Here is a 14,851-nt window from a genome sequence, read left to right as displayed (position 1 = left end):
TCCACTTCGTCCACCCAATTACCTTTGCCTACTGCACTCATAGTCTTCGGCAGAGGTGCCGCCAGAGACTCTGTGACTACTTGCCGTTCCCAAGGCCGCGGCGCTGCTGCTTTACCACACCCAGCCACCATGTGGTCAAAAGTGCCGCACAGGCGACACGTCTTGCGTTGTCCCGCGTAGGTCACATCCGTGTCCTAAAATCCTCCAGGACAACATACGAGGGAATAGGTCTTCTCAATGTCATCTTGACGGTGTAAGATCCAGCAGGCAACCCTGCATAGATTCCATCCATCCATCGGCCTAAAGTTATAGCATGTACCTCACCATATCGTTGAAAAATCTCTGATATCCACTTCATCTGCCTCAAAAGGAACGTTGCGGATCCTCACCCAGGTGTAGTATTTTGAGGCATCCCGCAGGCGTACCTCCAGTTCAGATGATACGGTGATGCCCTTCTCCTGGTACTGAGTCACCGTCCTTTCATATGCCTCCACTGTGCAGAACTTTACGAAGATTCTTGAAGAACCATTAAGCGCTATTCCATGTAGTTCTTCATTGTCAATGCCAAACGTGTCCCGTATAATCGTTGGTAATAAGGGCAATGTGTGGTGTAAATATTATGCAGAAAATTCGGAGTGTGGAAATTAGGAGAAGGTGTGGAGTTAATAAAAGTATTAGTCAGAGGGCAGAAGAGGGGTTGTTGAGGTGGTTTGGTCATTTAGAGAGAATGGATCACAGTAGAATGACATGGAAAGCATATAAATCTATAGGGGAAGGAAGGCGGGGTAGGGGTCGTCCTCGAAAGGGTTGGAGAGAGGGGGTAAAGGAGGTTTTGTGGGTAAGGGGCTTGGACTTCCAGCAAGCGTGCGTGAGCGTGTTAGATAGGAGTGAATGGAGACGAATGGTACTTGGGACCTGACGATCTGTTGGAGTGTGAGCAGGGTAATATTTAGTGAAGGGATTCAGGGAAACCGGTTATTTTCATATAGTCGGACTTGAGTCCTGGAAATGGGAAGTACAATGCCTGCACTTTAAAGGAGGGGTTTGGGATATTGGCAGTTTGGAGGGATATGTTGTGTATCTTTATATGTTTATGCTTCTAGACTGTTGTATTCTGAGCACCTCTGCAAAAACAGTGATAATGTTCGAGTGTGGTGAAAGTGTTGAATGATGATGAAAGTATTTTCTTTTTGGGGATTTTCTTTCTTTTTTGGGTCACCCTGCCTCGGTGGGAGACGGCCGACTTGTTGAAAAAAAAAAAAAAAAAAAAAAAAATAAAACAGAGGCATTCGTCGGATAAATTGTCCCTTTAACAAGGTCAACACACACGGTGTTGCTCCTCCTGCGGTAGCTGGCAGCCATCTTGGTGAAAACAGGAAGTTGCGCAACAGAGAAAGCAGGAGCTTTTTGCGCAGCGCGTCCACACGGCCCGACAGCGATGAGGACAATGATAATGGAATTACTGTGTTTGTGATTATCACCACCACTACTGCCACCAAATAAAACAATATTTTTCAAATCTGTTTAAAAGGGCTGTCCAGCAGTCCCTTGTTAAAAATCACTAAAGTTACCTACCGGGTGTCAGTATTTGTACAGTAGTAGCTGTTAGCCCCCAGAAATGCATGATACTTCAATAGATAATACTTCATTGTATAATTCTGTAATACATGTACAGTAATGCTCACCAGACTCTGGCCAAACATTTGGAAATGTATGTTAAGTGAGTATATGGCTTGACTAACTTAGAGTGGAGGCAGCTGTTGATATAAATTTAATTCATAAATACTGAAAGAAGAAATGTATTTCTCATACACTGACCATATCGGATTTAAAAAAAATTTCAGTTATTTCTGGTAAAATATAATAATGTATGATTTGAGCTTTCAGATAAATATTACATGAGGCAGACTGCAGGCTAAACTCGTGATATCATCTTCCCAAAGGCAGGGCGACCCAAAAGAAAGTGCACTTAGCATTGTTTATCCAGTTGCAGTCTCTTCGGAAGTGTGTTGACATTACAATTCAAATTACCCTCCAACTGCAACAACCCCACATATCTTTCATAGTGCAGTCACTGCCCTTCCTAGCTCCAGGACTCTTCATAAAACATATCTTGCTCACACTCTAACAGCACAGCCATTCACTCTTCTCTAACTTGCTTGAGAAGCTTGCTGGATACTCAAACCTTTATACAGTACCCCCAACTTTTCCTGGGATGACCCCTTTCGTCCTGCCTTCCACTCCATGTTAAATATTCGCTCCTATTTTTTCAAGCAAAATGAAATAGCTACTGTTTGTGTTTGCATTGTCATAGATTGAACCATTTACCCTGATGCTTGTTTCCATACCTCTGTAACTACAGCTGTATTTTTTCATTAGCAGATTGCAATATATTTATTCAAATTTAAGCTTTCTTGAATAGAACGTGGCCATGAAGTGAGTGTGAAGGCAGCAGATGACCCATCATTACAACTTTCTCGCTATGGAGAATACATTTACCAGAACCTCGTGATCCTGGCTCCAGGAGTTGAAGAGTTTGGAGGAGCTCTGAGTGTAGAGGTTAGTTTAGTATTTTTTGTTAATAGCATTAGTTTTCTTGAGCTTATTTTATGAATGTGATGCCTAATTATTTACAATACTTGACATTATATTATATATAAGGCATTAACCAGTTGTAATAAATTTATTCCCATCCTGATTAGTTCAAAATTTCCAGTACTAATAAATTGGAAGGATATTAATTATAGTAAATAATCTAAGTTACAAATTATTGTATACACCCATAATTAATTATTAGTTTACGGTGTATCACGATGGATGAAATATACGTTATACAACCATGGCATAATTATTTTTTTCCAATTGTAGCTAGTGTTCCAGGCTTTCTCTAGATCTATTCCTTTTTCCTATAGCTGCCTATAACTGGAATTTTCTATAATAGATATGTTGTATTTATACTGTATGCATTCAGTTGACTCATGTATATTGAATATTGTATTGTATATTGTATATTGAAACCCTAAAAGCAGAATTCTCATTCATTGTGATAGTCTGATTTACCATGATGTCTATACTTCCTGATATTACCTTGACTTTTTCCTGCATAATTGTAATTGCTGTAGATGACTATTCTCCTAACATGTATACTACGTAATTCTCTTTCTGCCTAAGAATATCCAAATAAAGAATTCTTCTGTCACTGGAATGATGTTCTTCCATTGACTGTTCCATAGGAAGCAGTTCCTTTTTAATTGGCTTCTGCAATATTCATAAGAAAAAATTTACTTTCTTCTTTAAAACATCACTTATTTCCTTATTCATCTAGCTCTTAACTAAATTTGGGTATCCAGTGTTATTTCACCAACCCTTTCTCACTCAGTATATCTTTTAATTTCCCCTTCCTTCACTATAAGGGTTGTGTATGACTAATGTCACATCCTTTCCAAAAGTATTACCAAATTCAGAGAAGTTACTTGCCTCATCAGTGTACCCAAGCTCGCATCTGATCTTGAGTATGAGTATATGAAAGTATAGTAGTACCAACACTCTTATATGGATGTGAAGCTTGGGTGGTAAATGCAGCAGCGAGGAGATGGTTGGAGGCAGTGGAGATGTCCTGTCTAAGGGCAATGTGTGGTGTATATATTATGCAGAAAATTTAGAGTGTGGAAATTAGGAGAAGGTGTGGAGTTAATAAAAGCATTAGTCAGAGGGCAGAAGAGGGGTTGTTGAGGTGGTTTGGTCATTTAGAGAGAATGGATCAAAGTAGAATGACATGGAAAACATATAAATCTATAGGGGAAGGAAAGAGGGGTAGGGGTCATCCTCGAAAGGGTTGGAAAGAGGGGGTAAAGGAGGTTTTGTGGGCAAGGGGCTTGGACTTCCAGCAAACGTGCATGAGCGTGTTAGATAGGAGTGAATGGAGACGAATGATACTTGGGACCTGACGATCTGTTGGAGTGTGAGCAGGGTAATATTTAGTGAAGGGATTCAGGGAAACCGGTTATTTTCATATAGTCGAACTTGAGTCCTGGAAATGGGAAGTACAATGCCTGCACTTTAAAGGAGGGGTTTGGGATATTGGCAGTTTGGAGGGATATGTTGTGTATCTTTATACGTATATGCTTCTAAACTGTTGTATTCTGAGCACCTCTGCAAAAGCAGTGATAATGTGTGAATGTGGTGAAAGTGTTGAATGATGATGAAAGTATTTTCTTTTTGGGGATTTTCTATCTTTTTTGGGTCACCCTGCCTCGGTGGGAGACGGCCGACTTGTTGAAAAAATAAATATATATATATATATATATATATATATATATATATATATATATATATATATATATATATGTATATGTATGTATGTATGTATGTATGTAGCAGCAGCAGCAATAATGTTGAAGGATAAGCTATGGCAGGAAAAGAGGGACTACAAATGCATAAATTCAAGGATTATGTGGAGTAAAATAAAGATTGGATGTGAAAAGTGGGTTATAGTAAGCGTATATGCACCTGGAGAAGAGAGAAGTGTAGAGGAGAGAGAGAGAGATTCTGGGAAATGTTGAGTGAATGCGTGGGGAGTTTTGAATCAAGTGTGAGAGTAATGGTGGTTGGGGATTTCAATGCTAAAGTGGGTAAAAATGTTATGGAGGGAGTAGTAGGTAAATTTGGGGTGCCAGGGGTAAATGTAAATGGGGAGCCTTCAATTGAGCTATGTGTAGAAAGAAATTTGGTAATAAGTAATACATATTTTATGAAAAAGAGGATAAATAAATATACAAGGTATGATGTAGCACGTAATGAAAGTAATTTGTTAGATTATGTATTGGTGGATAAAAGGTTGATGGGTAGGCTCCAGGATGTACATGTTTATAGAGGGGCAACTGATATATCAGATCATTATTTAGTTGTAGCTACAGTTAGAGTAAGAGGTAGATGGGAAAAGAGGAAGGTGGCAACAACAAGTAAGAGGGAGGTGAAAGTGTATAAACTAAGGGAGGAGGAAGTTCGGGCGAGATATAAGCGACTATTGGCAGAAAGGTGGGCTAGTGCAAAGATGAGTAGTGGGGGGGTTGAAGAGGGTTGGAATAGTTTTAAAAATGCAGTATTAGAATGTGGGGCAGAAGTTTGTGGTTATAGGAGGGTGGAGGCAGGAGGAAAGAGGAGTGATTGGTGGAATGATGAAGTAAAGGGTGTGATAAAAGAGAAAAAGGTAGCTTACGAGAGGTTTTTACAAAGCAGAAGTGTTATAAGAAGAGCAGAGTATATGGAGAGTAAAAGAAAGGTGAAGAGAGTGGTGAGAGAGTGCAAAAGGAGAGCAGATGAAAGAGTGGGAGAGGTACTGTCAAGAAATTTTAATGAAAATAAGAAAAAATTTTGGAGTGAGTTAAACAAGTTAAGAAAGCCTAGGGAAAGTATGGATTTGTCCGTTAAAAACAGAGTAGGGGAGTTAGTAGATGGGGAGAGGGAGGTATTAGGTAGATGGCAAGAATATTTTGAGGAACTTTCAAATGTTGAGGAAGAAAGGGAGGCGGTAATTTCATGCACTGGCCAGGAAGGTATACCCTCTTTTAGGAGTGAAGAAGAGCAGAATGTAAGTGTGGTGGAGGTACGTGAGGCATTACGTAGAACGAAAGGGGGTAAAGCAGCTGGAACTGATGGGATCATGACAGAAATGTTAACCCTTTGAGGGTCGACAGGCCCTCTCCGAAACTCGTTCTCAGGGTCGGCCAAATTTAAAAAAAAAAAAAAATTATTTTCTCTTATGAAAAGATAGAGAATCTTTTCCCGATCATAACGACACCAAAAGTTTGAAATTTGATAGAAAACTTACGGAATTATGCTCTCGCAAAGTTAGCGGTCTCGGCGATGTTTACGGATCGGCGATTTTGCCCACTTTGAGCCCCATTTTCGGCCAATTTCACTGTACTAGTCGACAAAAAACATGAATATTTCGCTAGAACTCCATTTTTTCTATCGAATGGGTGCAAGAAACCACCCATTTATAAATTCAACTATCCAGTACAGTGGTCAGAATTTAGCAATTTTGCCAATTTCACACAAATTTCAAAAGATGCCAATTTCGGAATAGGGTCCAGAATAAACAAGAAAGACATTCCTGGCACTAAAATGACATTTCCTCTAGTCATTAGTCACGTCTCAAGGCCCCTCTTATATTCTTTTGCTTTCCACTTTGAATTTTTATTCTCACAAAAAATATAAGATTTACTGTTATGCAGACTACTGCATTAGTGTAAAAAATGGTATAAATATTATTGGTGCACTTGTGAAAGAATATTAGACTCACCAGTTGACGTGTATTGCACGCTTGGCACGATTTGTTTACTTTTGAAGTTTGGTAAAAATCGAACATTTCTGCTACTTTGAGCTCATTTTCAAGACACCTTTCATTGTAAAACCAGTCAAAATCATCTCAATTTCAGTAATATGTCTTCCATTCTATAAAATGAGACCAAGAAAACTAGAATACAACAATAAATACTATACGAAAATACACTGCAAAGTCGCTGATTTATTAAAAAAAAATGGAAAAAGTTTTTTTTTTCTCATTATGCACCGTGTGCTGCAGGATTTTTTTTAGACTGTGCACACTGACCACATAGACCCATTCTTTCATATGAAGGCCTACCAGCTTTCTCCCACTAGATTTGAGGTCGCTAGAATTTATGAGTACTAGTACGTCAAAAACCCCTACGCGTAAGACGTACTAGTACGACGAAAACCCTCAAAGGGTTAAAAGCAGGGGGGGATATAGTGTTGGAGTGGTTGGTACTTTTGTTTAATAAATGTATGAAAGGGGGGAAGGTACCTAGGGATTGGCGGAGAGCATGTATAGTCCCTTTATATAAAGGGAAAGGGGACAAAAGAGATTGTAAAAATTATAGAGGAATAAGTTTACTGAGTATACCAGGAAAAGTATACGGTAGAGTTATAATTGAAAGAATTAGAGGTAAGACAGAATGTAGAATTGCGGATGAGCAAGGAGGCTTCAGAGTGGGTAGGGGATGTGTAGATCAAGTGTTTACATTGAAGCATATATGTGAACAGTATTTAGATAAAGGTAGGGAAGTTTTTATTGCATTTATGGATTTAGAAAAGGCATATGAAAGTGGATAGAGGAGCAATGTGGCAGATGTTGCAAGTTTATGGAATAGGTGGTAAGTTACTAAATGCTGTAAAGAGCTTTTATGAGGATAGTGAGGCTCAGGTTAGGGTGTGTAGAAGAGAGGGAGAATACTTCCCGGTAAAAGTAGGTCTTAGACGGGGATGTGTAATGTCACCATGGTTGTTTAATATATTTATAGATGGGGTTGTAAAAGAAGTAAATGCTAGGGTGTTTGGGAGAGGGGTGGGATTAAATTATGGGGAATCAAATTCAAAATGGGAATTGAGACAGTTACTTTTTGCTGATGATACTGTGCTTATGGGAGATTCTAAAGAAAAATTTCGAAGGTTAGTGGATGAGTTTGAGAATGTGTGTAAAGGTAGAAAGTTGAAAGTGAACATAGAAAAGAGTAAGGTGATGAGGGTGTCAAATTATTTAGATAAAGAAAAATTGGATATCAAATTGGGGAGGAGGAGTATGGAAGAAGTGAATGTTTTCAGATACACTTGGGAGTTGACGTGTCGGCGGATGGATTTATGAAGGATGAGGTTAATCATAGAATTGATGAGGGAAAAAAGGCGAGTGGTGCGTTGAGGTATATGTGGAGTCAAAAAACGTTATCTATGGAGGCAAAGAAGGGAATGTATGAAAGTATAGTAGTACCAACACTCTTATATGGATGTGAAGCTTGGGTGGTAAATGCAGCAGCGAGGAGACGGTTGGAGGCAGTGGAGATGTCCTGTCTAAGGGCAATGTGTGGTGTATATATTATGCAGAAAATTTAGAGTGTGGAAATTAGGAGAAGGTGTGGAGTTAATAAAAGCATTAGTCAGATGGCAGAAGAGGGGTTGTTGAGGTGGTTTGGTCATTTAGAGAGAATGGATCAAAGTAGAATGACATGGAAAGCATATAAATCTATAGGGGAAGGAGGGCGGGGTAGGGGTCGTCCTCAAAAGGGTTGGAAAGAGGGGGTAAAGGAGGTTTTGTGGGCGAGGGGCTTGGACTTCCAACAAGCGTGCATGAGCGTGTTAGATAGGAGTGAATGGAGACGAATGATATTTGGGACCTGACGATCTGTTGGAGTGTGAGCAGGGTAATAATTAGTGAAGGGATTCAGGGAAACCGGTTATTTTCATATAGTCGGACTTGAGTCCTGGAAATGGGAAGTACAATGCCTGCACTTTAAAGGAGGGGTTTGGGATATTGGCAGTTTGGAGGGATATGTTGTGTATCTTTATACGTATATGCTTCTAAACTGTTGTATTCTGAGCACCTCTGCAAAAGCAGTGATAATGTGTGAGTGTGGTGAAAGTGTTGAATGATGATTAAAGTATTTTCTTTTTTTGGGGATTTTCTTTCTTTTTTGGGTCACCCTGCCTCGGTGGGAGACGGCCGACTTGTTGAAAAAAAAAAAAAAAAATATATATATATATATATATATATATATATATATATATATATATATATATATATATATATATATATATATATATATATATATATATATATATATATATATATTGTGTATTATTTTTTTTTTTTTTTTTATTTTTTTTTATTTTTTTTTTCAACAAGTTGGCCATCTCCCACCAAGGCAGGGTGACCCAAAAAAGAAAGAAAATCCCCAAAAAGAAAATACTTTCATCATCATTCAACACTTTCACCATACTCACACATTATCACTGTTTTTGCAGAGGTGCTCAGAATACAACAGTTTAGAAGCATACATATATGAAGATACAACATATCCCTCCAAACTGCCAATATCCCAAACCCCTCCTTTAAAGTGCAGGCATTGTACTTCCCATTTCCAGGACTCAAGTCCGACTATATGAAAATAACCGGTTTCCCTGAATCCCTTCACTAAATATTACCCTGCTCACACTCCAACAGATTGTCAGGTCCCAAGTACCATTCGTCTCCATTCACTCCTATCTATCAACCACCCAGGGAGGTACTACCATCCTGCCAAGTGAGTGTAGAACGAAAACCTGTAATTGTTTTACATGATGGTAGGATTACTGATGTCTTTTGTCTGTCTCATAAATATGCAAGATTACAGGTATGTCTTGCTACTTATACTTACACTTAGGTCACACTACACATACATGTACACATTTATTTATACACACTCATCTGAGTTTTCTTAGATTTTATCTTAATAGTTTGATCTTATTACTTTTCCTTTTATATCCATGGGGAAGTGGAATAAGAATCTTTCCTCCGTAAGCCATGCGTGTTGTAAAAGTCAACTAAAATGCCGGGAACAATGGGCTAGTAACCCCTTTTCCTGTAAAGATTACTAAAAAGAATGAGAAGAAGAAAATTGTCAAAGTGTATTATATATATATTTTTTTTTCTCTCTTTCTCTTTTTTAGTAAATGTCTACAGGAGAAGGGGTTACTAGCCCATTGCTCCCGGCATTTTAGTCGCCTCATACGACACGCATGGCTTACGGAGGAAAGATTCTTTTCCACTTCCCCATGGACAATAGAAGAAATAAAGAAGAACAATAGCTATTTAGAAAAAGGAGAAAAACCTAGATCTTTCTTCTTTCAACAAACCGGCCGTATCCCACCGAGGCAGGGCGGCCCAAAAAGAAAAACAAAAGTTTCTCTTTTTTAAGTTTAGTAATTTATACAGGAGAATGGGTTACTAGCCCCTTGCTCCCGGCATTTTAGTCGCCTCGTACAACACGCATGGCTTACGGATGAAGAATTCTGTTCCACTTCCCCATGGAGGTAAGAGGAAATAAGCAAGAATAAGAACTAGAAAGAAAATAGCAGAAAACCCAGAGGTGTGTGTGTGTGTATATATATATGCTTGTACATATATGTGTAGTGGGACCTAAGTGTAAGTAGAAGTAGCAAGACGTACCTGAAATCTTGCATGTTTATGAGACAGAAAAAAGGACACCAGCAATCCTACCATCATGTAAAACAATTACAGGCTTTCATTTTACACTCACTTGGCAGGACGGTAGTACCTCCCTGGGCGGTTGCTGTCTACCAACCTACTACATGTACTAGATGTATGTATATATATATGCATGTGCGTGTCTGTGAAGTGTGACCAAAGTGTAAGTAGGAGTAGCAAGATATCCCTGTTATCTAGCATGTTTATGAGACAGAAAAAGAAACCAGCAATCCTACCATCATGCAAAACAGTTACAGGTTTCTGTTTCACAGTCATCTGGCAGGACGGTAGTACTTTCTTGGGTGGTTGCTGTCTACCACCCTGCCTCGGTGGAATACGGCCGGTGTGTTGAAAAAAAAAAATTATATTTTTTTATTATCACACTGGCCAATTCCCACCAAGGCAGGGTGGCCCGAAAAAGAAAAACTTTCACCATCATTCGCTCCATCACTGTCTTGCCAGAAGGGTGCTTTAAAAACTAGTGTAAAGCACCCTTCTGGCAAGACAGTGATGGAGTGAATGCTGGTGAAAGTTTTTCTTTTTTGGGCCACCCTGCCTTGGTGGGAATCGGCCAGTGTGATAATAAAAAAATATAATAATTTTTTTTTTTTTTAACACACCGGCCATATTCCACCGAGGCGGGGCGGCCCAAAAGGAAAAACGAAAGTTTCTCCTTTTACATTTAGTAATATATACAGGAGAAGGGGTCACTAGCCCCCCGCTCCTGGCATTTTAGTCGCCTCTTACAACAAGCATGGCTTATGGAGGAAGAATTCTGTTCCACTTCCCCATGGAGGTAAGAGGAAATAAACAAGAACAAGAACTAGTAAGAAAATAGAAGAAAACCCAGAGGGGTGTGTATATATATGTTTGTACATGTATGTGTAGTGTGACATAAGTGTAAGTAGAAGTAGCAAGACGTACCTGAAACCTTGCGTGTTTGTGAGACAGAAAAATGGACACCAGCAATCTTACCATCATGTAAAACAATTACAGGCTTTTGTTTTACACTCGCTTGGCAGAACGGTAGTACCTCCCTGGGTGGTTGCTGTCTACCAACCTACTACCTATAATATATAATGTATATATATATATATATATATATATATATATATATATATATATATATATATATATATATATATATATATATATATATATATATATATATATATATATATATATGTATGTATGTATATGTTGGTAGTAGGTTGGTAGACAGCAACCGCCCAGGGAGGTACTACCGTTCTGCCAAGTGAGTGTAAAATGGAAACCTGTAATTGTTTTACATGATGGTAGGATTGCTGGTGTCTTTTATCTGTCTCATGAACGTGCAAGATTTCAGGTACGTCATGCTACTTCTTCTTATACTTAGGTCACACTACACATACATGTACAAGCATATATATACACACACCCCTCTGGGTTTTCTTCTATTTTCTTACTAGTTCTTCTTCTTGTTTATTTCCTCTTATCTCCATGGGGAAGTGGAACAGAATTCTTCCTCCGTAAGCCATGCGTGTTGTATGAGGCGACTAAAATGCCGGGAGCAAGGGGCTAGTAACCCCCTTCTCCTGTATGTATTACTAAATGTAAAAGGAGAAACTTACGTTTTTCCTTTTGGGCCACCCTGCCTCGGTGGGATACGGCCGGTGTGTTGAAAGAAAGAAGAAAGATATATATATATATATATATATATATATATATATATGTATGTATATGTTGGTAGTAGGTTGGTAGACAGCAACCGCCCAGGGAGGTACTACCGTTCTGCCAAGTGAGTGTAAAATGGAAACCTGTAATTGTTTTACATGATGGTAGGATTGCTGGTGTCTTTTATCTGTCTCATGAACGTGCAAGATTTCAGGTACGTCATGCTACTTCTTCTTATACTTAGGTCACACTACACATACATGTACAAGGATATATGTACACACCCCTCTGGGTTTTCTTCTATTTTTCTTACTAGTTCTTGTTTTTGTTTATTTCCTCTTACCTCCATGGGTAAGTGGAACAGAATTCTTCCTCCGTAAGCCATGCATGTTGTAAGAGGCGACTACAATGCCAGGAGCAAGGGGCTAGTAACCTCTTTTCCTGAATATATTACTAAATGTAAAAGGAGAAACTTTCGTTTTTCCTTTTGGGCCACCCCAAAGGAGGCCTGGTCACAGACCGGGCCGCGGGGTCGTTGACCCCCGAAACTCTCTCCAGGTAAACTCCAGGTAAACCCCACCTCGGTGGGATATGGCCGGTGTGTTGAAAAAAAGAAGATATTATTATATTTTTGAGACAAGTTGGCTGTGTCCCACCTAGGCAGGGTGACCCCAAAAAAAAAACCATCATCATTCTACACCTTCATCATCATTCATACATTTATTTATTTATTTATAATAGTGAATAATTTTTAGCACTGGCCATCTCCCACCAAGGTAGGGTGACCTGATAAAAGATGATGCATTCACCATTCATTCACTCAGTTGCTCTCTTGCCAGAAGTATACAGCCATCACAGTTTAGATGGCCCTCCGAATGACAGTGTCCTGTCTGTCTGTTTTGGCAGTACCTGTCTGTCTGTCTTGCTAATTTTGGAATAGATTCTTATGCTGTCTGTCTTTAATCTCACAGCCATTATAGCTCTTTATTCTTAGTCTTACAAAAGACATCTGGAAACCATGTAGTCTTATAATTCAGCATTAACTGCTTTGTAATCATGTATCCTTATAAATAAAATAAATAGACCATAATGCTTTTCTAATGTGCATTTTTTTGGGAAAAATTAGACTAGGTTTGCTCTCTACATGCAGAAATAATTTTTGTACCATAATTGCTACTTATTTAATATGCTGTTAATTCGCTTAACTTTACTTGTACTACTAAAATGACCATGGTTCATACAGTAACAATCGACTGTCATTTAACACTTGTTAGAAGCTGTAATTGTACTAAGTTCCAAGATGGTTTCAGCACACTCACTATAGGAATCAGAATTCTGGCAAGTATCCACTAAGACTTCTCTCTGATTGTACAGGCAGGACCTTATTTTCAGGCTAAAGCAAAACAAATGACATATGTTCCTTTCTCCTTTTTTGCTTTTCAAAAGACTATTGTGGAGTTCGTTGATGGTGGTGGAAGTGTACTAGTGGCAGGATCTCGGGATGCTGCAGACTTGATCCGTGAACTAGTGACTGAGGTCGGGGTAGAGATGGATGAGGAAGGTGCAGCAGTCATTGACCATCTACACTATGATGCCAACGATGATGGGCAGGTAATGCATGTTGCTTATATTCGGCACAATCAAAACCTGAAACCAAAATATTTTTAATGTTTTCTTTCAATATTGAATTGATAATCATATCTATTTAATTTTTTCTAACTTTTGATAGATTTTTTGCATTGATTTTTTTCAGCACACGCTCATTGCTTCACCAAGTGCAGGATTAATTGAATCTGAAGTTATGGTAGGGCCTAGGGATGCAGTTCCACTCTTGTATCGTGGAACAGGACTCATCACCGATGCTGATAACCCACTTGTGCTCCCTGTCTTGAGAGCACCCTCCACTGCCTACTGTTATAACCCCACCCAGGCCATAACAGATTACCCACATGCTACAGGTTGGTTTAGTGCAGTGGTACTATAGTTTCTTAGCACCTGCATGGCATGTGCTCAGTCAGAAGCTTGTGGATAGTTAATATGGTGATCTCAAATTTATATTGCGTAAGAATAAGGTGAACGTATTCAGATATTTGGGAGTGGACGTGTCAGCGGATGGGTCTATGAAAGATGAGGTGAATCATAGAATTGATGAGGGAAAAAGAGTGAGTGGTGCACTTAGGAGTCTGTGGAGACAAAGAACTTTGTCCTTGGAGGCAAAGAGGGGAATGTATGAGAGTATAGTTTTACCAACGCTCTTATATGGGTGTGAAGCATGGGTGATGAATGTTGCAGCGAGGAGAAGGCTGGAGGCAGTGGAGATGTCATGTCTGAGGGCAATGTGTGGTGTGAATATAATGCAGAGAATTCGTAGTTTGGAAGTTAGGAGGAGGTGCGGGATTACCAAAACTGTTGTCCAGAGGGCTGAGGAAGGGTTGTTGAGGTGGTTCGGACATGTAGAGAGAATGGAGCGAAACAGAATGACTTCAAGAGTGTATCAGTCTGTAGTGGAAGGAAGGCGGGGTAGGGGTCGGCCTAGGAAGGGTTGGAGGGAGGGGGTAAAGGAGGTTTTGTGTGCGAAGGGCTTGGACTTCCAGCAGGCATGCGTGAGCGTGTTTGATAGGAGTGAATGGAGACAAATGGTTTTTAATACTTGACGTGCTGTTGGAGTGTGAGCAAAGTAACATTTATGAAGGGATTCAGGGAAACCGGCAGGCCGGACTTGAGTCCTGGAGATGGGAAGTACAGTGCCTGCACTCTGAAGGAGGGGTGTTAATGTTGCAGTTTAAAAACTGTAGTGTAAAGCACCCTTCTGGCAAGACAGTGATGGAGTGAATGATGGTGAAAGTTTTTCTTTTTCGGGCCACCCTGCCTTGGTGGGAATCGGCCGGTGTGATAATAAAAAAAAAAAAAAAAGAATAAGGACACTGTGTTTACACCCTATTTATAGTACAAAGAAGCCTTGCTGGTGATGGGGGTATGTACCTGAAAGCCCAAATTTAAAGGACAATGTTGAGCAAGGGTTAATGCTGTATTTTCATAAGTGCAGATGAGTCTTGTTATTCATTGGGAGAGTTGAGTTTCTGGAGGTGACCTGAAGCCATGGGTAATAGGAAATTTTGCATATCTGAATGATTTAATTTTTTTTTTTTTTTTTTAATG

General features: G+C 39.4%; 1 protein-coding gene across 2 annotated transcripts in view; it reads left to right on the top strand.

The window, feature by feature from the left end:
• Ost48 (dolichyl-diphosphooligosaccharide--protein glycosyltransferase non-catalytic subunit Ost48) overlaps positions 1-14,851 on the top strand; it is a 39,459-nt gene that overhangs the window by 12,883 nt on the left and 11,725 nt on the right. For both annotated transcript variants that reach the window (XM_053771627.2, XM_053771628.2), the window contains exons 3-5: positions 2,423-2,559; positions 13,139-13,303; positions 13,446-13,650. In XM_053771627.2, coding sequence (XP_053627602.1) covers positions 2,423-2,559; positions 13,139-13,303; positions 13,446-13,650 — 507 coding nt within the window. The remainder of the gene's footprint in view (positions 1-2,422; positions 2,560-13,138; positions 13,304-13,445; positions 13,651-14,851) is intronic.

Source organism: Cherax quadricarinatus, chromosome 5 (genome assembly GCF_038502225.1).
Source record: "Cherax quadricarinatus isolate ZL_2023a chromosome 5, ASM3850222v1, whole genome shotgun sequence".
Lineage (NCBI taxonomy): Eukaryota > Metazoa > Arthropoda > Malacostraca > Decapoda > Parastacidae > Cherax > Cherax quadricarinatus.
This window is presented reverse-complemented; position numbering and strand designations above follow the sequence as displayed.